At 37.1% G+C, this 24,509-nt stretch overlaps 2 protein-coding genes across 2 annotated transcripts in view; both read right to left on the reverse strand.

Moving 5' to 3' along the window:
• The window catches only part of LOC120516128 (ATP-dependent translocase ABCB1-like), a 506,684-nt gene that overhangs the window by 161,281 nt on the left and 320,894 nt on the right, over nt 1–24,509 (reverse strand). The gene's annotated exons all lie outside the window — the stretch shown is intronic.
• Nucleotides 1–24,509, reverse strand: part of LOC120516096 (ATP-dependent translocase ABCB1-like) — a 166,092-nt gene that overhangs the window by 10,923 nt on the left and 130,660 nt on the right. The window contains exons 40-46 of the mRNA XM_039737555.1: nt 15,911–15,988; nt 14,897–14,980; nt 14,566–14,769; nt 7,371–7,471; nt 6,800–6,940; nt 5,494–5,650; nt 4,909–5,106 (exon numbers count right to left, since the gene is read on the reverse strand). Of these exons, the coding sequence (XP_039593489.1) occupies nt 4,909–5,106; nt 5,494–5,650; nt 6,800–6,940; nt 7,371–7,471; nt 14,566–14,769; nt 14,897–14,980; nt 15,911–15,988 (963 nt within the window). The remainder of the gene's footprint in view (nt 1–4,908; nt 5,107–5,493; nt 5,651–6,799; nt 6,941–7,370; nt 7,472–14,565; nt 14,770–14,896; nt 14,981–15,910; nt 15,989–24,509) is intronic.

Consider the following 24,509-nt stretch of genomic DNA (forward strand, 5'->3'; position numbering starts at 1 on the left):
TTGTGTCAAACACCACCCTGACCATCTCATCTTCCTCTCCATAAGCACAGTCCTTCACCCGTGAATATTTAGTGGCAGTTTGCTATTGGATTGCCGCTGACGGACGGCCTTATATGGGCAGGCACTAAATTACAAACGCCAACGGCAGCCTGTCTATGAACTTAATTTAAAGTGTAGGGTTTACATCGTGCTTTGTTTCCAAGTAGCAGAACTCATGAATATGGTTGTATATGTCACTCGCCGCTTCTTATTGTTTCGCTGCCTTCTCAATTATATAATGCATGTTTTCTTCAGCGCTTTTGAGGTCTTCCTGGTTTTCTATGTACTGCGTGATTACGGGAGGCGTGATGATGTCACACGAAACTCCGCCCCCACGGCGTTGAAGCTCATCTCCATTACAGTAAATGGGGAAAAACTGCTTCCAGTTATGACCATACGCGTAGAATTTCGATATAAAACCTGCCCAACTTTTGTAAGGAAGCTGTAAGGAATGAACCTGCCAAATTTCAGCCTTCCACCCACACGGGAAGTTGGAGAATTAGTGATGAGTCAGTGAGTGAGTGAGGGCTTTGCCTTTTATTAGTATAGATATATTAGTATATATATATATATATATATATATATATATATATCTACATATATACACACACATATATACACACAAATACATATATATATATATACATACACACACACACACATATATAAACATATATATACATATACATACATATCTACATATATACACACACAGCTATTTCAGTATCAGTGCAATACGCTGTTTGTTAAAACGGTTGACACCCGCTCTTACGTGCAATAACAAATCAAATCATTCAGTTGTCTTTGCTCATATGTCATTTTAGAGCTGGACGCCTGGCATCTTTTTTTGGCCACAAGTTCGTTTATGTTTGGTGTGAGGTTCTGTGTTGTGGAGATTCTCAGGATGGATTGCAGGTTCTCATCAGTGAGGCGACTCCTGTGTGCTGTTTTGTTAGTCTTTATCACTGAGAAGAGCTTCTCACACAGATATGTGCTACCAAACATGCACAAGGTTCGAGCCGCATGTAGACGGACTTTTTTTGTTCTTCAAAGTCACCAAAGCGCCGTGCAAACTCAGTGTGCAATAACTCTAGCTTCGCAATAACTTGCAGCATTATAAGGTAGACTTAATTAACGCGGTAAGTGTTCGGCAAGGCAGCTGAAGCGCTGCATTATGGGATCTGTAGTTTATTGTGTTACCAGCGCCATATACCCGGCCATTAATAACAATAATACAGTATATAAAATGATCTCGCGGGCCGGATATAATTACACGCCGGGCCGGATGTGGCCCACGGCCCTTGAGTTTGACACATATGGACAAAATAGAACTTGAAAAGATATATTTTTTCAAATGTGATCGCGCAATTCAGATAGAGTTGACGCCAAGACTACAGCCTGCATGCCTCAATGAGTCATCCTCCCTCGCTCTTACTTTTTTACCGCTCATCTAATGAATACACTGAGTATGGCTTTACCAAAACAATCATTGATGGCGAATAAAGTATCCATTATTCGAGTATGTAGATCGGGATATATATATACATATATATATACCCGCGTATTGCAGCGGAGAAGCAGTATGTTAAAAAAGCTAGAAAAAGAAAAGGGAACTTTATAAAAATAACGTAACATGACTGTCAATATACAGTATTTGTTTTGTGAGTGTTACTGAGTGTTGATGTCATCAAGGATTTGATTATCATTATTTCTTTCAATCAGGTTCGTATTTGTAGGATGTGTTGTGTTCAAGTTACATTCCGTGTTTGTCAATCGCTGTAAAGATGACAGGTTTCATTCATCGATTCGCTTCTTACTGCATCAATAAACAGCTCGTCTTCTTCTTTATCTGAGACCTGACACACTGCATGCACGGGTTTTTTTTACACTGTCTTCCTTTAGCGGGACATTGACTTTTTCCAACGTGTGCTTTGTTTCCGCAGTAGCTGGATTTATGAATATGCTTGTAAGTATCAGACGCTTCATATTTTTTGCTGCCTTTTCAATTGTGTAATTCGGTTTTGTTCAGCTTTTGGAACTGTTGCTTTTATCTGTGCACCGCGCCAGTTCACGTGAGCCACTCGGTGTACATGCATCGAAGTTTCCCAGCTGTGCTGGTGCCATCTCGTGCTATGTCCATAGCTGTATTTAATGTTACCTTAGTCCTGGCACTTAAAACTTTCTCTCGCAGTTTCGCTGAGTTTGTGTCAAACACCACCCTGACCATCTCATCTTCCTCTCCATAAGCACCGTCCTTCACCCGTGAATATTTACCCGTGGCAGTTTGCTATTGGATTGCCGCTGACGGACGGCCTTATATGGGCAGGCACTAAATTACAAACGCCAGCGCAGCCTGTCTATGAACTTAATTTAAAGTGTAGGTTTACATCGTGCTTTGTTTCCGAAGTAGCAGAACTCATGAATATGGTTGTATATGTCACTCGCTCGCTTCTTATTGTTTCGCTGCCTTCTCAATTATATAATGCATGTTTTCTTCAGCTTTTTTTTGAGGTCTTCCTGGTTTTCTATGTACTGCGTGATTACGTGGGAGGCGTGATGATGTCACACGAAACTCCGCCCCCACGGCGTTGAAGCTCATCTCCATTACAGTAAATGGAGAAAAACCAGTTATGACCATTACGCGTAGAGTTTCGATATAAAACCTGCCCAACTTTTGTAAGGAAGCTGTAAGGAATGAACCTGCCAAATTTCAGCCTTCCACCCACACGGGAAGTTGGAGAATTAGTGATGAGTCAGTGAGTGAGTGAGTGAGTGAGTGAGTGAGTGAGTGAGGGCTTTGCCTTTTATTAGTATAGATTATAGATACATGTCAAGTTTGGCCTCTTGCATTCCTTTTGATATACAGATACTACTATAACTAGTTTTTTCTATTTTTATGTAAGCAAAATAGAACATACACTGTGTGCACAATTATTAGGCAAGTTGTATTTTTGAGGATTAATTTTAATATGGAACAAACACAGTGCTATCAGTCAATCCAAAATGTTAATAAACCTGAAACCTGAATGTTTCACAACGGAAATGTGAGTGTGAACATCATCAGGGGAATACATATGTGCGCACAATTATTAGGCAACTATTAGTGTGCAGATTTATTATGCAACTAAAGGAAAATGAAAATTTTCCCATCTCACTTGTTTATTTTCATCTGTTATAGTGAGAATAATAAACAAACACCTCAAAATTTACAAATAAACATCTCTGACATTTCAAAAAAATAAATCAATCAATCAATGACCAATATAGCCAACCTTCTTTCCAATAACAGTCATAAGCCTTTCCATTCATGTAGTCTGTCAGTTTCTTGATCTGTTGACGATCAGCTTTTTGTGGAGCACTGACTACAGCCTCCCAGACACTCTTCAGAGAGGTGTATTGTTTTTCTCCCCCGTAAATCTAGCGTTTAAGAAGTGCCCACAAGTTCTCGATAGGGTTTAGGTCAGATGAGGAAGGGGGGCCATGTCATTATTCCTTCATCTTTAAGGCCTTTACTGGCTGGCCATGCAGTGGAGAACTTCGATGCAAGTGATGGAGCATTGGCCTGCATAAAAATCATGGTCTTTTTCCTGTATCACCGTTTGAAGAAAGTGTCTTCGAATAACTGGCAGTAGGTTTGGGAGTTGATTTTGAGTTCATCTTCAATGGAAAAAGGTCCAACTAGCTCATCTTTAAAAATACCAGCTCATACCAGTACCCCACCTCCATTACTGATCCACAGGTCCATCCATCTGGTCCATCAAGAGTCACTCTCATCTCATCGGTCCATAAAATCTTTGAAAAAAATCTGTCTTCAGATATTTCTTGGCCCAGTTTTGACGTTTCAACTTATGTTTCTTGTTCAGTGGTGGTTGGGTTTCAGCCCTCCTTACCTTGGCCATGTCTTTGAGCACTGAACACCTTGTACTTCTGGGCACTCCAGGTAGGTTGCAGCTCTGGAATATGAAAGTACTGGAGGATAATGGGTTCCTGGTAGCTTCACGTTTGATTCTTCTCAAATCTTTGGCAGCTAATTTGCATCTTTTGTTCTCAACATGTTTCTTGCGACCCTGTTGACTATTTGCAACAAAATGTTTGATGGTTCTGTGATCACACACCAATATCTTAGCAATTCCAAAAGTGCTGCATCCCTCTGAAAGACTTTTACAATTTTTGACTTTTCAGAGTCAGTTAAATCTCTTTTTTGGCCCGTTTTGCCCGAGGAAAACTAGCTGCCTAATAATTCTGCACACCTTGATATAGGGTGTTGATCTCTTAGGCCACACCCTCCCTCATTACACAAATACACATCACCTGACGTGCTTAAATCCAATAAGCATTCAAGTTAATACAGCTTGGAGTTGGAATATACGCATAAAAATGATGATATGGTCAAAATACTCACTTGCCTAATAATTGTGCACACAGTGTAGTATGTGGTTCATTGTACACGCAAATCAAATAAATAAATAACTAAAACTAAATTGGAAAAATTAACTCTCTTCCAACTGTCTGGCCACACCTCCTAATTACTGTGGTAGTGTCTTTGCTTTATTTCTAGACCTTTATTAAAGGGACTCATTAATGAGGGAAGTGGCAATCATATGCTAAACAAATGAGTGACCTTTCCATTGCTTCAGTCAATTCTACTTTTTTCGTTAGTCAACTTCAGCCATTGACTATTGAGACAATAATAGGGATCTTGAATGGACTGTTGTTTTTTGACATCCTGCATGTAGACAAACTTTCCTTATCAGAAGTACAAATATCCAGTGAGCATAGTTCTAAGCCACATAAGCCTTCTACCCACTCCAAGGTCACAATCTTAGAAGAGGTAATCATTTTATCACTAGTTCCAAATGATTGCCTTACCACGTGTCCATTTATTGGATCATAAAATCTTTCAAGAAGCTGAACAGAAGTGCTTTTCCCACATCCACTACTTCCCACCAGTGCAAGTGTTTGTCCTTTGGAAACCTTCACATTAAGTCCTTGCAACACCTGCACTTTTTTTCTAGTAGGGTAAGCAAAATGGACATCTTGGAATTCAATGTTGCCATCAAAATGATCCTACAGAAAGGAAAAGTAATAAGATATATAATTATCATACATAAAACATTTTCAGAATCTGTGACATGCCAGCATCTATTCTTGTAGCACTAGCCACAAAACAGGGATCAACAATGGATGGTATGAAAGTCATTTGTAGGGTATGCTAACTACTAAATTACAGCTGACCAACATCTTAATATCCTGAAAAGGGTCATGGGGAAAATCGAGTCTGTCTCAAATAGAAGTGGACATAAGGCAGGAACAATCCCTGGACAGACACACATTAGGGACAATTTACCAATTCAAAGTCTTTGGACTGTGGGGGGAAACATCCTAATATAAAGTGTATAATTATACACAATATACATATATAAAATACTCATATTGTATATTATAATCACCTACCAGTTTTAGACCTTCAGTACTATATATGTCAATCTTTGGCTTCTTCTCTAGTAGAGCAAAAATTCTCTGGGCTGATACTGTAGCTTTAGCAAAATCTGGTGCAGAAGATGATGACCGTCCAACATGCATTGCCGCAAATATAATTACAGAGAAAGATCTAAGAGGGAAAAAAAGGGCACATTATTACTGTACATACACCTTTGACAAAATTTATCAATCATATTTTAACACTGTTATCATAAATAAAATATTTTAAATGAATAAATTAAATAAGAGTGATATGAGAAAGGAAGGGCTTTTGCACACTAAAACAAAACAATGGAAGACGTTTCTTATTTGGCATTTAACATTTGTACTAGCATTGTTTCAGCCTTCTTATCTTTCGCAATATAACATTTTTAATAAGGAATCAATGTCACAATTATATTCATTTTCAATTCTGATTGACACTGTAATTGTAAATGGATTCCCCCTCTTTAAAAACTTTACTTCTGAATAAATAAATCTGACATAACATAGCATTCCCAAAGATACTAAATAAAGTTCAGAAGTGCAGAGGGCCATTGAAGATTTATTCACCTGCTCACTGCCCTGGTGGTTTCTTACGAAACAATTGAAATCTTTTGTTAACTTTTTTGATAAAACTATCAAAGAAAGACTTTAGCTGTTCAATCATTATTTAGCTTAAGATATCGAGGAATGTCTGGTAACAGTGGCGGCTGCACACTTTGCACCATCATTTCCTTTGATTTTGCTGAGACCCTGTCATCAAAAAGGGCTAAAATTGACTGCTAAAATGTTCTTGAAACTCTTACTCCATACTTGAATGTTCTAGAAATTCCACATTAGCAATAGAATATTTTCTGTTTCATTTTTAGATTGTTTTTGTTTACTAATCACTTCGTCAGTTAAGATCCACATACAAGAGTACGTAGGTAGTAACAATGCAATAAAATGTTCAGAATAGAGCAAATTCTAAATGTTTCACAATCAGGGCAGAATTTCACAAGTAAGCAAGGTATTCCTAATGGACAAAGATAAACCCTGTGAAGAAATCACTTTACAAACACCAACTCTTTGCTTTGGTTTGTGGACCACCCTAGCGCACACATGGGTGAAATGTGAGGAGAATTTGAGTTTGTGGAGAAAAAACCATGAGGACATGCGGAGAATATGGAAATTTCACACAAATAATAGTCAGGCATGGGATTCAAACCCAGGATGCTGGAACTTTGAGGGAGCAGTAATAACTATGGTACTGTTCTGATGTTAGCAATTTATACAACCTCTAAAAAGAAATACTTACATATACACATTTTCAAATTGTGTTTGGCAATGTGCAATAAGCCATGATCCTAATCGGAAAACTGCAGCATTTACAAAAAATTTAATTGACTGGCCAATAGCATAAGTTAGACCATAAAGTGGCGATTTATATAGTTCTGCCCTGCAAAGAAAACACAAATATATATATTTTTTAATATGTAATAATCACCATCATTATTTTTCACTATCATTATACATTTTCAAGCCTTTTCCTCCAGTTCAAGGTTTTGTGCTCGGCCTATCTCACCAAACTGCACAAGGTAGGACCTAAACATTGAAAGGGTGCCAGTTCATCATTGGGCACACTTGTATATATACCCACTCACACCAGAAAAATTTAGATTTTCCAAAATTAACCTTACAAGCACAAATCTAGGATTTGGGAATTAAAACCAGAGTAAAAACAGGCAGAAATGGGGAGAGTCTTCAAAGGCTATAGGACCTCAGTTCCATTTTTGGAAGACCCAGTGTATCTATATTCTTTTTACATTTTAGTATAATTTGAATGTTATAGTAAATCATCAAGCAAAACTGTTTAAAAAGTTACCTACCTGTATGGACCTCTTAGACTTTTGCAGTACATATTGAAAAATATTTCTTCACGTGTTAATGACACAACAGTTCTAATATTTTCAACAGTTTCTGTGGAAATCTAAATGTAGAAATAATATTTTCTGAATGATTAAATAGACAAAAACTTTCCCATATATGCCATTGTTTTATGAACCTTATAATGAACCAGAATTTGAGAAGCATAATTTTAAAAAAATATTTAAAAATACAAAAAATTACTGCTATTTGTATCACCTGGACATTTAATAAAAAACAGTGTTCTCTATTTCAAAGAAATGGGAACCAGAGCCTGTCCCAGCAACGTTGGGTGCTTGGCACGGATCAGCCCTGGGCAAGATATTGGACCACTGCAAGCCTCACTCATACACACATCCACACTCACATAGGGCCAACTTGGAACCACCAATTAAGATGACACGTGTGCCTTTTAGTGATGTTTTAGGAAATCCTTCACAGATACGGTATAAGGGAGAATATGTGCATTGTACAAAGATAATGACTGGGAATGTATTTTAATCCCAGAATGGTGGATCCACATAGCATCAGTGCTAACCACTATGCCAAATATCTTAAACTAGAAAATACCTGCGCTTTGCAGCGAGAAGTAGTGTGTTAAAGAAGTTATGAAAAAGAAAAGGAAACATTTTGAAAATAACACAACCTGATTGTCAATGTAATTGTTTTGTCACTGTTATGAGTGTTGCTGTCATCAAGGATTTGATTAGCATTATTTCTTTCAGTCAAGTTCATATTTGGAGGACGTGTTGTTTTGAAGTTACATTCCGTGTTTGTCAACCGTTGTAAAGATAACAGGTTTCATTCATTGAAGTGTTCACTACCCAAATCGCTACTCGTGAATGTAAGATGTTTAACAGGCATTCATGGTATTAACTTATGCTAAAAGTACCATGGTGTGATGTAAGGGGAGTTGACTCTAAAAAGGCAAGGATGCACGTGTTTTGAACAAAAAGGGAGAAAATAGCGAAGGAGCGGAAAAGTGAGAAGGAAAAATGTTTAAATAAAGAGCTAGGAAGGTGAATGGAAAGAAGCAGCCAGCGGTAAAGCAAGGAAGACTCCGTAATAAGGACGGTTGGGTGCACGTAGAAGGTGTAACAATAAGGGTTTAGAGAGACACACTGGGAGAAGTATAGAATAGAGAAGCCCGTGTGACTGTTCTGCTGTTCTCCTTCGACAGTTCTGTGGCTCTGCATATTTGTATGCACCTCTCTAAAGTCAGTTTGTCTTCTCTAAGTAATCTTTGTTGCAAACTTGCATCACTGGTTCAGCACACAATTCGGTCACGTATAAGGGAACTTTTAATCTCCCTTTTTAATCTCAATTGCATGTGCCTGCTAACACTCGCAGATCTGTGACGTAGTTGTCTATATTTTCTCCCCTTGCCTGATTTCTTGAAAAAAATCTGAACCTCTCTACAGTTTCGTTTATTTTCGTGTTGTAATGTTCATCAAATTTACATATCATCAAGCTCAGTGGCGGACTGTGCATTTCACACCTAGGCCTTCAGTAGTGCTCCGTCTGAATCAACCCTCCCCTCAAAAACTAATTTATGGTTATAAAAATCATCTTAATATGCAGAAATACAGTATAAAAAGCCGTTGCATTGCAGATAGATAACTCCTGTAGCCACAATAAATGCCTTTATTGATTAGACAAAACGGGGTGAACAAGTTCCTTTCTACTGCAGGTACAGCTGCGACACACATAAAAAACATCAATAATAACTCATAAACTTGCAATATTATTTAGGAAAATCGCAACATTTTACTCACCAAAAATTCGGATTATTTGTAAATAAAATCCATCCTCCTCTCTTTCCTCAATTACTCTGTCGTACAGATTATCTGTGCGCTTCAGTTCCATCAAAAAGTCCCTTTCTATCACCATCGAAGCTAATGCTGAAAGTCGAACCTGACCTGTCGTATTACTGGCATAAGTTTTCATTTGCTTTAGGGCTGAAAATGTCTGCTTGGCAGAAGCAGTGGATACGGGAATGGTCACTGCCAAATATACCAATGTGTACAGCTGCCCCATGCTCTCATTCAGATTTTTCTGATGAAGGAAGTCAAGGAGATCAGTGGCAGATTTTCCTGCAAAATCATCCATGGCATACATTACAGTCAGTTCTGTTTTTAGCCGAGACAGATCAAAAAGTCCTCCATGGCTCTGTGTTAAACTGCAGAAGGCTGCATGCGGGAAATTTTTCTTGTATTCCCGAGACTTCTGGTAGTCGAGGAGCGTGACAAACATCAGTTTTTCGTGGTCTTGAAATCTGGTCTGTGTCTGGCAAATAATATCGTCCAGAATCCTGCCATGGAGTTGGCGGTAGTGCGAACAAGGATCTTGTGCTTGACCTGTTTGTGGAGCGCTTGCGGTGCATTCAGTGGCCTTACAGAGTTCCTCATATCGGCTTCTATCCAATCAATGGGTCTGAATATTTTGACGTTGCTGTACGCCTGCTAGAGGGCCCTACTGACACAAACTCAAAATCTGATTGGTTGAAGCAACAGTTTAATCGACATTTATTTTGTATTAGAGGGGCTGTAGAATGGATTAGGAAGGCCTCTTTGACTCTGTCTGGCAACAAATGATTGATTAAATGCTTTAATATGAAAATACATGTCTGGAAGCAGCACAACCATCAGAAAAGCTATGAAAGGAAGCGGACAGACTATTTGGAATTATTTAATAAGTATTCATGGACAAAATATAATTAACATCAGTTTATGATTCAGATATATTTTTAGGCCAGCAGAGAAGGCCTTACAGGCCCTGACAGCCCACCACTGATCAAGCTCATGGTTAACTCATCAGGTCTTACATCACCAGTCAGCGCCTGACAAAATTCTCTGTCGCTCTCTCCAATAAGATAAAGGAATAATCTGACCTTAGTGTATTCCTCTGCTTCCGGCATTGCAAGTTCTATGTATAATGTGAACTAGTCCTTCCAGGTCTTTAGCATCGAGGCTTTATACCCTGCATCTTCTCATTAAACTTGTATCAAGCAAATATCTTGTGCGATCTTGCAATGTCCACGACTTTATTTAATTTTAGCTGAGACCCAGCACTTAAAAGTTTCTCTCGCACTTTCACTTAGTTTGTGCCAAACACTATTCTATCCGTGACCATCTCATCTTCGTTTGCATAAGCACAGCCCTTCACCAGCAATTTTAATTCCGTTAGAAAGTGATCAAAAGTCTCGTTTATCCACTGCGTCCTTTCTGTAAACTTGTATCTCACAAATATCGTATTCGGCTTAGGCATGACAAACACCAGTGGCAGCGTGTCTATGAACCTAATTTAAACATAAGCTTTACACCTTGCTTTTCTATTTGTTTACATAAGCACAGTCCTTCACCAGCAATTTTAACTCCATTACAGCAATTTTAACTCCCTTACAAAGTGATCAAAAGTCTTGATTACGCCCTGTGTCTTCTCATTAAACTTGTATCTCGCGAATATCGTTTTCGTTGTAGGCATGACAAACGCCACCGGCAGCATGTCTATAAACTTAATTTAAACTTAAGGTTTACACCGTGCTTTGTTTCTGCAGTAGCTGCACTTATGAATATGCTTGTATGCGTCACTCGGTTCATATTGTTTTGCTGCCTTCTCAATTGTGTAATGCGTTTTTTGAACAGGTTTCATTCATCGAAGTGATCACTACCCAAATCGGTACTCATGAATCTAAGATGTTTAACAGGCATTCCTGGTATTAAGTTATGGATTTGCCTGCAAATATTTAGCGGCAGCGTGTCTATGAACGTAATTTAAACTTAAGCTTTACACCTTGCTTTCCTATTAATATGTGTACAAAGGCTTGTTCAGAGGGTTTCCGTAGTAGCTGCACTTATGAATATGCTAAACACAGTCCTTTACCTGTGAATATTTACCTTATATGGTCAGGCACTCAATTACGTGGGAGGCGTGATGATGCGGGACTCAACTCTGCCTCACAGGGCGACCGAACTGCAGGCTATGGTCCGTTTATATGGACGAAAGTAGGTTCCAGTTATGACTGTTACGCATAGAATTTTGAAATGAAACCTGCCTAACTTTTGTAAGTAAGCTGTAAGGAATGAGCCTTCCAAATTCCAGCCTTCCACCTACACGGGAAGTTGGAGAATTAGTAATGAGTCAGTGAGTGAGTGAGGGAGTGAGTGAGTGAGTGAGTGAGGGAGTGAGTGAGTCAGTCAGTTAGGGCTTTGCCTTTTATTAGTATAGATACAACAGGCTTGTGATATTATCTTTATTAGCCAGTTTTTTTTAACAATGAACTTATGTTAGAAATTCTTCTTTAACAGTATAATGGTTTCTCTCATTTGTCATTATTATTGAGTCTCAGTGAAGCTTCTATACATTGAGAAAAATACTGATTTTAAGTATTATTGCATATTTTTAAGGTGAATATTATCAGATCAATCAAACTATCAAACCCTAATGTAACTGAAAAAAAATAAAATAAGTGCCTCTTGTGATAGATTCATTGGCACTAATTACAATTAGATATTTCCCATATTTAATGTCAAAGTGACATTTGTGGGTTTCTGCAGTGGTTTAGGTTTGCATTTTAACTATGTCTTCAAAAACTCTCAGTTTATTATTGTTCAACCTGCTTCAGGTAATAGACAACCAGAATTCTCCTGAATACTCTTTTGATACTGAGCAGAATTCAACATTTCTTCAGTGATGGCAGATTATCCTAGTCTTGGAGTAACAAAAAAAAATGCAAAACTGTTAGAGATGTTTTCATCATGGAATGCAGTCTTAGCTTTTCTCAAGATACAATGGTGAACTTTGATGGCCTAATAATTAAATTTCTGACCTGTCTGTTCATAGAGTATTCTTCTAGAATGTGTCAGCTTCATACAAGTACATTTTGTAAAAGTGAAGATGATAATTAATGTCCCTAACATCAACATAACCTGCTATGGATCATGTTTAAGCTTGGCAAGATAGAGTCATAAACACAGATCTTTGCTCAAGATCAACTTCATTTTGAGATAACAAACTTGCAAATGCTGTTGTGCTTTTTTTATAACTTCATGGAAAATTATATACATTGTTATTACAAATATTTTACCAGAACATCCGCTTCTGTTAATATTGTCATCTGTTCAGGACTCCATATATACTAGCTTTGTTACCCGGCATCACATGGGAATGTTTGTAAGATAGTGTGTCTCAGTTATATTGCCATTAGCTAACTTGATGTGTGAGAAGTACTATGCAATTTAGTACTTTTCTGTAAATAATATGTTTTATTGTTTTTACCAGGGGCTAATATTATTAGTTGACTGAAGCTCTTTACTCTTGAACATGGTATACAGTATACAATTGCTCATGAGTAAAATGTTTCTGCTGTCTTTTCTTTTTAAATGAAACATGTAATTACTAGACATAATGTGAATTTTCAGTATATATTCTTCTTATTGTTAGATGTTTCTTGTTTTCTTTTTTTATGTTGTTTCTTCACTCAAGCATTTATTTTAGTGTTTTTCAGCAGTTATATGTTCAAACTTTAATTTTTTCCATGCCAACAGCCAGACAATAAAGTTCTAGCACAGAATCATGTTTTATTTTAAATCATTACAAACAGCAATGTTGTTTACTGGCTACACATTTAGGCAACCCATGCAATGAATGGATTTATTTTAATTTTTGGGTGGTTTTATGTACTAGTTGAAGTGGAAGATAATAATTGCTGGTAATATGCTTTGAGGGGAAAAATATGTAATTGTCAGTACTATGTTTGATATTCTACCTGTATATGTATGGTAGTGACCTTTCCGTGGGTACAGAAAAGAAGAAGCATCAGTCTCAAATGTAGACAACCAAGGGAAGAAAACTTTTTATGAAGGAGTAAGGTTAAAAACCGGGGACCCCTTAAGTGAGTTTGACTAGTGTTTAAACTTTTGTTTCTAGCGAAGCAACACCTATAATCAATGACAGCTGCAGCAGCTGGAACAAAGTTAAGAGTTATGCTTAACTTTTCTTTATCCATTTCATAGCTGATTTTTTCACATTGTATATCACCCAGTCTCTTTTTCCTGTGCAGGCCACCTCATCTTCTTCATTCATCGCCAGCCACTTTATCTGCCTGTTTATAGCTATAGGTTGTTCACTGGTGCTGTTATGCTGACAGTGTAGTTTGCATGAACTGTAAGCCTTATTTCTTCATCCAATCACTTTTCTGGCCTCAGCCAAAAAAGGACATGTTGCTTTATTACAGATAAATACAGCGACAAATAAAAAAACATGGATTGACTAATATTCAGTCTGTCGTCCAAGCTGTTCTTTGCCCTTCCTCGATCGACCCAACAGTCACTTACCCACCAAGCTTCAAACCGGACAGGAAGCTACTGTATATACTGTGTTATATACATACATACACTTGTCGAACTTTTTTATAGTCAATACATATTTCTGTTTGCAGTATAACAGTAGGCCTTGACTTGTGACAAAAAGTTGGGATGGAATTCTGTAATCAATCACCCCTTACAATTCCTAGTCATATAGTTTGACACCCTAATTTTCAATGAGAAAGCAGCAGCAGTTATTACATTTGACATGTTTTCCTACTAGAGCTCACACTGTGTCATGTACTGTGATGTCAACTTAACTTTTTCCATATATAAATATTGAAATCTGTTTTCTAAAGGTGTTCACAAAATGTGTTTTGGTCACAGTATGTGCCTAGAGAAGCTGTGTTGTAATTTAATTAGAATGGTATGTGCCAGTGCTTTTTAGATTTAGGCAGTGCTTGCCTAAATTGATCATAAATTATTAACCAAATTTTTTATAAAGTTGAGTTCATAAGGAATACTTATAACATTTGAATATCTGAAAATTACAAGTTTTACTGTAATTATCTTTTATAAATATAAGCAAATCATTGCCTTTGTTTTCATTTTTCTCAGACCTTCACCTGTATGTATAACTACAAAGCTTCATAGTGAAAAAATTGCAATATTGTAGTTTATACACAAAACTGCACAAACCAGTACTAGGCACCCATTAAATCGGCTGACTGTGGTACAGTAATACTTCATAAATTGACACAACAGTACATTTTGCAATTTCTTTTTTTTAGAAGTGTGTTCACATATAGCACATAATTTGAATTTAAAATGTATTGAACAAAAAAGCAAATACCTTTCCAGAGGCTTCTAGAGCACTTTGATCCTTGGAAGCATGGCCAGCCACAGATTTCATTCGAATGAAGTTGGCTCCAACAAGAAATGGAATGCAGGCTAAGATAAGGAGAGTTAACTGCCAGCTAAATACAAATGCGATGATTACAGCAACTAAGAGAGTACAGATACATTTAGTAAGTAGCCCAAGTCTTGCACCACCACCCTAGATATTAAAGAAAAAGAAAGAAAAGCAACACATTAATAACATAACACTATATTTTTCTTTTTATTTACTCAAGTTTTGTAGATTAACTTCTTCATAAGCATTATCCTCCACAGATAGTACTTACCCCTTTGGCAAGAGAGGCATCAGTTGCAAGTCTTGTTATCAAAACACCCACACTATTCTTATGATCATCAAAAAAACTGATCTCCTATTATAATATTAAATTAACATGTTAACATGTTTTGTAACTGCAATGTACACTAAATACACTTACAAATAACTGTCACATATTTTAAGTTTTCAGGAATCAAGATATCTGACAATTTAAGGTGAAATTAAATTAACAAATAAACTGCTCATATCTAGATATTTTTGATACAATTTTATATTTTAAGTTATTCCTCTGGACCTAATGTGAATAACAAACATTCAGAAAATGCAATTAAATAATTACATTTATTTTAGGTGGTGTTACAAACAATTGTAAATGTGAATAAATTTACAAATAGAAACGAAGCATTTCTAGTTTACCTGTTACTGTATTTCTGTCTAACCAAGTGATAGTTTTACATTGTTTTTATGATTCATGACATTCTGCTAATTTGCAGATAGCATACGTATTGCATTATAAATGCTTATGTTTTGGTCCAATTTGGTGGCATTGGGCCAGATTCTGTTTGGTCCAAAGTTGGGACCATTCCCAGACATGACATCAGGTCCACTTATGCACACACCCTCAGTCATACAACCAATCTGGAGCCACTACTTAACCCAATGTGGGAGAAACTCCCCTTGCAGAAATGGAGGGAACATACAAGCTCCACACGGACTGATCAAGTATAGGATTCAAAGCCGTGATGGTTGGGCTAATCAAATTGCAAAAATAATTAAGTGAGGACAAATTGTCAAACAAAAAAATTACACATTAATTAAAACACAGGTATAATGTATGATAAACAGATTACACGAATCCATAAGCAGATGTTCATTTAAGTATTTGCTCATCAATTACAAATATATTCATTTTTTACATTATATTTGTATTATATTAACATACAACATTACTTTGTATAGAAGTATTACTAATTAGAAAGTGCATTTCATTCCGTTTATAGTATTCAGAAAAAAAAATACATACTTGTCTCAATATTGCTTTAAAAGAAAGTGATCTCAGTTTTAAAGTGAGAGTCTCACCAGACACTCCAAATGTGTATCCCTGGAAAATAAAGATGTGAATATTATTATTACTGTCTTCTTTATATTCAATTTTAAAATTTAGGAAATAATTACCCATTATGGAAATGTGTTAAAATTAACCTATTAGTGCATGGAGTGATATGTTACATATAAGCTGATAAATACTTTGTATGTCTTTATTTGTAGAATTAGCATTTTACTTGTAATACTTTTTAAATAGCAAGGAAAATGGACAAGCAGGGTGCCTAGGCCTGTGCAGATGATGAGCTGACCAGGAAGAATTGAGTGCAACTATAAGTTAGTGCACCACCTGAAATTACACATCTAAATTATACATTAGTTTGTATGGTCTTGATTTACAACGCCAAATTCTATTTGGTTTTATGGCACTAGTTATAATAAAATGTATTACCTATAATACATAGTAAAAGCTGTAGTTTATTCTCCTGTCTGTTCTTTTACTCTGTCTAATTGTCTATAGATAAAGAAGTGGGATTAAGTGCTGAACTGAAGCAGTGTATCTGACCACAGAGTAGTAACTATAATAGTATCATGATAGTATAATGAATTTTGGGCATTGTGGTTAAGCATACACAATAAATAATAAAAAGGGGAAAATAGGGACCCTACATGACAAATCAATTTTATTTTATTGTACCTTCTTTTACTCAATAAAATGGAATGAAATAAGGTTGCATTCTATTACAGAAAACTTAACAAAAATATAAAATTTTGCTAGATGACAAAAGCACCACAGAGAGGTATAAACTGCACCTTTGCAAATATTAACATTTGATCTGTAAGGCAGGTGTGTACATTTCTTTACTGTCTTGTTACATGACATTTCATATTGCAATTCTGAAATTACAGTGTAATTAATACAAATTACAGTGTATATTAATAAATATAGGATGGATAGATAGATAGATAGATAGATAGATAGATAGATAGATAGATAGATAGATAGATAGATAGGATAATATGGTTGATTATTAGGGGATATTTAGCTTTAGTAAAGATGGAGATCTCACCCAAATAAAGAAATAACAAAGCTATGACACTTGCCTAAATGATAACGAAAAAGCAACGGCTATAAAGATTCTGATTTGTTATGTTAAATTGTGATGAGTACATTGGAGTATCTTGGAAAAACTGAATATAGTGTTGAAGTAATTATTGTAAGAAGAGTCTAAAAAGTGTATAACTGAATTATTCTGCTAATCAGGGCAAGTTGAATCACATTTATATCATGTATTCTTAGCTTTGAAGTCTTATTAGCATTATTTTGACATTAACAAGAAAAAGATACTTTGTTGCCATTTTATACCAGTTTGTCCCTATATGATTCACATTTGGAATGTCCTTTAAGTGCAGTTTGCATGGTCTTCTTGTATTCATGATGCTTTCCTCATAAGACTCTCACTTCATTAGTCAAAGACAGCTGGCACTCAACTGGCATAGTCTGAGTGGAAATGTGGGTGTGTGTATTTGTGCAAACCCTATTTAGGGTTTGCTTTTGCTAGAAAAGATTTTGTTTAATTGTGACTCTGTATACACAGAACAGGGTCAGAAATTTGAAGGGTGATCAACATTAAACAGTGGTTAGTTCTTTAGAATTTGTATAAATTAACATTTATTCCAAGAGTGTTTTTATATAAGCTATGGCAGTAGTGTTTATTGAATGATGTACGTTAGGTTTATAAAAATTATCATACTTTTTTAGAGAATCTTTTAACATGGAAACATCAATATTCTTGTGTCAAGCGTTATTGCTCTCAAACTGTTATCATAGACAACTTGGAGAATAAATTTTAGAACTACACTAAACTGTTGACAGCACATGACTATGCTTATTTTAAACAGGAAAGATGGATTAATGGATGAATACATTTTTTAAATTTTACAACTAACTTCTCAGATCATGTAACTATGCAATATGACCAGCAGTGTAATTTACATTGAATCAAATATTCTGAATAACTATCATAAAGTGCATTGTGAATTTCAAAATTAATAGAATTATTCAAACAATGGCTGAATACTATATATGGAGGAACTGATAAGTGCTTAATATCTTAAGACTTATTACTATGCACTGTTTGGCGTCTTGAGGTAGGTGATCCAGAAATATGCCATCCAGGGCCTGTTACAGTCTCTGAATTTGTGTATCCACACTTATGTTTACATTTCTGCCATTCACTTAAATCAATTTAATGAGAATGCAGACATTTTCTAAGAATACATTTTGTCTCCTCTCCTTTTTGGGTGTTTCAGGAAACAGCAAGGAGCCACCAGATATTTACTGTACATGACTGTTACTAGCAGGTCATATTGTTCTCTTGATTACATCTGTTTATGACAGAGTGTTAGCAAGATTTCACATTTGATAATGCTTATTTTCTTAAAGAAGACCAGTTTGCTCTCTTGAATGAATGAACAGCAGGCCAAAGTGTTCAAATAACTTGGGTACTATTAAGAACTGGGAGTTAAAGCAGTGGTAATGTCAGAGAGTGTTTCCAAAGTAAGTGTAAAGTTCTCAGATAAAACTCTTTATTTCCTAATCAATCTATGTCTTCAACCCCTGTTGCAAGGTTTTGTGTAATTGTAACAGGTGTATAAAATAAGTTTAGTTGTTTGGAGCTTCACCAAATCCTGATAACATTCATTGTGCTGTATGTTTTCCTGTTGTGGTCCTGTTATATTTTTCTATTCTGTTTGTTGTGTTATGTGACGTCATCAGTGTGAGCCTCTCCCAGTATTCATTGTATTACTGTGAGATGAGGTAAGCACGCTGTTATTCTCTGAAAAATAATAAAATTAATTAATTTATTTTAAATAGTTTGAGTTAATTTTTTTGTATATAACAGTAATTGTAATAAGATTTTTTGTTGTATATAGTTGTTGTTTGGAAATGTTTTGAATGATTTTATATTAATTTTGGTTATGTGTTAATGTGAGTGTTTAACAGCCTTTCCATGTGTTTTTTTTTTGTTAATAGGAGGAATCACAGAGCTTGTGTTGTTATTTTTCATGTTCTCTGTTTTATATTTCAGACCATTAATAAAAGAGAGAGAAAACATCGAGAGTTAAAGGGTGTTTGCAGTATTCTTTCGTGGTGTTTTTTACGGCATGTTGCATATAAATCACAACGCAGAAGCTTTAAGGGTTAACCGAATCCAAAGGCCAGGGCGCAGCAGTATGGCATGTGCGGTGGGGACTGGTTACATTGGTGCCATGACCCTTTTTCTTCAAAACAACGCCAGTTCGTTTGCCGTGGGACGCTATGACTTAAGCCCATCATTGTAAGGTACACTGTTAAGGATTGAAAAAAAAAGTTTTGTTTTTTTTTACAATTTGTCTGTTAAGATTTAATTTAAGTAAAATATTCTTTTGTTTAGCATTATGTAATAACGTTCTGAATTAGTTTAGTTTACTTAGTTTAATTGTTGTATTATTACTGTTTTATCGTTAATATAATGGCTGCAGGTGTGGAGGGAAACGACCAAAATATAACTAACCCATCTAAAGAAGATTCTTATGAAAATCACTTTAGTTTGGGAAGGGGTTATTTACTTAAGACTTTAGAGGAAACACCACAGAGGAGACTTGGATTAATTAGTACACCACCAGTTAATTTCCACACATTGCAATGAATTCTCCTCATCACCTTTGGACTCCAGCTGTTCAGAATTAGGCACACTTGTCACACAATTAGCTGAGCAACTTAGCCATTCTATTACAGCTCAGCTGCAGGCAAATATGAGTAGCTTTAGCAGCACAACTGCAGAAACAGCTGGTCGTAGTCAATCTTCTGATGCACCTTTTTCAAATTTGTCCTGCAATCAGATGCAAAAGAACCTCCTTTGTTCAGAAGGGATGGTTCTGACAAATACTCAGTTCATGAGTGGGAAGGACTTATGCGTATTTGTTTGAGAAAACAAAATGTCCCTTTGCAACAGCAATCCCAGAAAATGCGTGCTAGACTGATGGGCAAAGCAGGAGACATAGTTAAAATAATAATTTGCAATAATCCTTCCTTAGACCACTCTCAAGACCCCTCACCAATCTTTAATATTCTGAAGCAGCATTTTAGCGAGTTGACTTACTCCAATATGCGTCTTGCGGATTTTTACAACACATTGCCTTATCCTGGTGAAAAACCAATAGATTACTGGATCCGTCTAAATAAGGCAGTAGATGTGGCAGAGGAGTGCTTACGTCGATGTGGGCGCCAGATTAACAACCCAGGTCACGAAGTTACCATGATGTTTATTAAGCATTGTCCTGATTGATCTCTTTCGAACATTTTTAAATTTAAATCATCCGACAAGTGGACTGCACATAAGATTCAGGAGAGACTTGATGAATACCAAAGGGATACCAGAGTTTATGGCACAGCACCATCACACTCTCCCTACATTATTAAGCCGGCTGTCCACACACAAAAGATATTGAACTGCCAATCAAACAATTGAAATCTTGCCCAGCACTTTCCTCTACAGAGGTTCACACGCCTGATTGTGCTCAGCAGTCAGGAAATGGCTGTATGAGGAGATTGGTTAACTTACTCGACCGCATGTTCACACAGCAAACGGAGATGTCAGTTCACTCCTCACCCATGTCCAGACAGTGTGACTCCTTTCCCAAGTGGGCCTGTAAGGTTTGTGGTGATTCCGAGCATTCTTCTTTGTCATACTGCAGAAGATCTAATTTGTGCTTACGATGTTTCACTGCAGGGCACTGGAAGAAAAACTGTCCCCATCAGAAAAATCAAGGCCATCAACTTCTAGTGAGGTTCCTCAGGAGAATGGTCAGCCTTTAAACTGAATAGCTCACATTTAGGGAGGAACAGTGTGAGTGGACAGCTAGATACCCTCCAAGATGAATGTAATTGGGAAGATATATATGGAGACTGCCTTGCTGGTGCACAAGTGGGGTGCACAATGATTATTCATAGCATTCAAAAGGTGCAAGCTTTTAATGACCTGTTTTACAATCCTGTTATTGTTGGTGGTCAGGTAAAGTTTCAAAGGATGCTAGATACAGGCTCCATGGCATGTACAATAAGTGTGACTGCTTCAGGGTGCAGGACTTTTACTAGAAACAATACAACCGGCAAAGAACGTTATTTTGATTGGCTATAGTGGTCAACAGACACATCCTGAAGGTATTTATGACTTAGAGATCTGTCTGTATGGTGTCACCTGTGCTGTTCCTACTCTACTAGTACCAGGTCAACATGTTGATCTAATTTTGAGCACAAATGTCATCAAATATTTGCTTCATCACATGAAAAGCCACAGTGAGTACTGGGACCTTGCTTCAAGAACTGGTGCCCAGTCACACCCTAATGTAGAACAGTTCCTTAATATGATGACCTGTATTGACCGATGGAGAGATGGGATGATGCCAATTAAGGTGGGGACTGTAGTGTTAAAACAAGCTGTAACCCTTCTTCCTAGGCATGAATACTTGGTATGGGGAAAACTTCCTGCTAAGTCTCCTGTTTCTCCAGGCAGTACTGTAATATTAGAGGCCACTGCATCCAATGCTAGACCAAGCAATATTTTAGTGGGCAGAATTATCACTCCAATGTGGGGTGATAGGTGGATTCCAGTTAAGCTTCTTAATCTTTCAGATAAGTCAATTACTTTGAAACAGAATAGTAAAATAGCTAATGTGTCAACATATTTAGCTGCGGAGGATCTAGAATTCTTTCAAGGTATTTTTATGAAGACAGATGACAAAAATCTAGACTCGTCCGACAAGTACCATAGCTTCTATTCTGGTACTACTCCTACTCTTGCGGAGTTTGGGCTCAGTGATATTAAGGTTGAAGACTGCCAGATTAGTAGCTCCGCGAAAGAAAAGCTTGTACGACTACTGATCGAGTACAAAGACATCTTTTCAAAACATTCTTTGGACTGTGGAGAAGTTAAGGGCTTTGTGCATCGTATCTGTTTAGCCAATGAGCGTCCATTTCGTCTTCCATACCATAGGGTGCCCCCTGCACATTATCAGAAGTTGAAGCAAGTTTTAACTGAAATGGAAGAAAAAGGCATAATCAGGAAGTCAATGAGCGAGTTTGCATCACCTTTGGTGATGATGTGGAAGAAGGATGGTAATGTGCGAATTTGCACTGACTTTCGTTGGCTGAATGCAAGAACTTTGAAAGATGCCCACCCTTTGCCACATCCAGCAGATTGCTTGGCTGCTTTAGGAGGCAATTCTTTTTTATCACAATGGACCTTACCTCCGGTTATTTCAACATCCCCATGCATGAAGAGGATAAAAAATACATAGCCTTCATATCACCTCTTGGTTTACACGAATACAACAGAATGCCTCAAGGGCTATGTAATAGTCCTGCCTCTTTTATGAGGATGATGCTCAGTATTTTTGGGGATTGGAATTTTCACGAAGCTGCTATGCTGCTTGGATGATCTCTTAATTTTTTCTCCTACAGAAGAAGATGCCCTTTGTAGTCTTCAGGTTGTGTTCCAAAGATTACGGGAGAATAATCTTAAAGATGCCCCAAAGAAGTGTCACTTTATGCGGACGACTGTGAAATTTATTGGTCATATTATTGACAGCACTGGTGTTTCAGTTGATCCTTCTAAGGTAGAAGCTATTGCTAATCTAACAACACGAGATGTAATGGAAGGTGATGGCTGCACTCCCTATGTGCACAGAATTAAATCATTTTTGGGAATGGTATTTTACTACCATCACTTTATTCCTAACTGCTGTACCCTAGCCAAGCCTTTGTTGGCACTATCAGGGGGTCAGAAACGAAGAGGAAAATTTGCCAAGGATTGGAAAAGACAGCATGTTTTTCGTTCACTCATACTATCTGATTGGACATCAGAATGTAATACTGCTTTTCATTCACTAAAGACACAACTTCTTGAATAAGTCGTGCTTGCTCATCCCGACTTCAATGAACCATTCATTCTTTCTGTAGATGCATCCCTTAATGGGCATGGTGCTGTCCTTTCTCAGCTTGTTCCTGGTGAAGGGAAGGCTAGACCAATTGCTTTTGCAAGTAAGACCTTAAGTGCGGCCCAAAGAAGGTATCCAGCATATAAGCTGGAATTCCTGGCTTTGAAATGGAGCATCTGTGAAAAATTCAGTTATTGGTTGAAGGGTCATAACTTTATAGTATGGACTGATAATAACCCACTTACATATCTCTTAACTAAGCCTAAACTTGATGTATGTGAGCAGCGTTAGGTGTCCGAGTTGGCATCTTTTACTTTTGACCTTATACATATCTCTGTCAAACAAAACGTTGTGGTAGATGCACTAAGTCGGGACCTCTTTACAAAGTCAATCAGTAGCCGACTTTTAAAGGAACCATATTGTCAGTTATTACGTGAAGCTGAGAAGGTAGCAGAAGAAACAGTGCAGGATATGTTGCGAATGACTTGCCAGCCGCAACTACTTGGAAAGTCCAGTTCACATCCTCAGCTAGACACTCAAATTAAGTTTTTTATGACTACAGTGAAATTCAGGCTTTGTGTCAGTCTTCACACACTTGAGAAACAGGTGCAGAGTTCAGAGCTATTAGTGTTGCTCAGCATGTCCATCAACTTTTCACTGGCCAGAAGTTTTTTTCCTGCATTTACAGAGCAACAACTTCAACTTGCACAGCAAAATGACCCTGTCATTTCTAAGGTGCTACCTTTTGTGATCCGAAAGAGACGACCTTCACGAAGGGAACGGCATGGTGCAAATTGAAAGGTTCTTAGGTTGCTGAAACAATGGGATAGGTTAGAATTTCGAAATGACATCTTGTACAGAGTGATTAAAGATCCTGTGCAGGGTAAGAAGAAAGTTCAGTATGTTCTTCATTATTCGTTGATGGAGAAGGCACTATCTGGCATTCATAATCTAGCAGGACATCAGGGACAGGCTCGAACACTGTATCTGGCCAGACAGCAAATTTTCTGGCCTGATATGGAAAATGACATCAAAGGCTATGTGAAATGCTGTCAGAGATGTGTTTTTGCCCAGTCCCCTGAGCCTGCTGCATGAGCACTATTAGAAAGTATCAAGACTTCTGCTCCTATGGAGTTGGTTTGCCTTGATTTCTGGTCGGCAGAAGATCACAAGCAAAGATCTGTGGATGTTCTTGTGGTTAAAGACCATTTCACAAAACTGGCTCATGCATTTCCCTGTGCTAACCAAACATCAAAGCAAATTGTAAAAAAACTTTGGGATAATGTATTTTGTTTTTATGGGTTTCCTGAAAGGATACACACTGATCAGGGTGCAAATTTTGAGAGTGACTTAATAGCTGAATTGCTTCATTTGTCAGGAGTATCAAAGTCACACACGACTGCGTAACATCCCTGTGCATGAAACAACAGGATATGCTCCATTTTTCCTTATGTTTGGTCGTGTTCCGAGACTACCTGTGGATGTTATGTTCAAACGAGTTTTGCAGGACCCTGCTGTAGTTGATTATACTACATATGCAAAGACTTTACTCTCCGACTTGCAAAATGCAATGAATATTGCTTGGCAGCATTCCTTAA

This window comes from Polypterus senegalus, chromosome 15 (genome assembly GCF_016835505.1).
Source record: "Polypterus senegalus isolate Bchr_013 chromosome 15, ASM1683550v1, whole genome shotgun sequence".
NCBI classification, from domain to species: Eukaryota; Metazoa; Chordata; class Cladistia; order Polypteriformes; family Polypteridae; genus Polypterus; species Polypterus senegalus.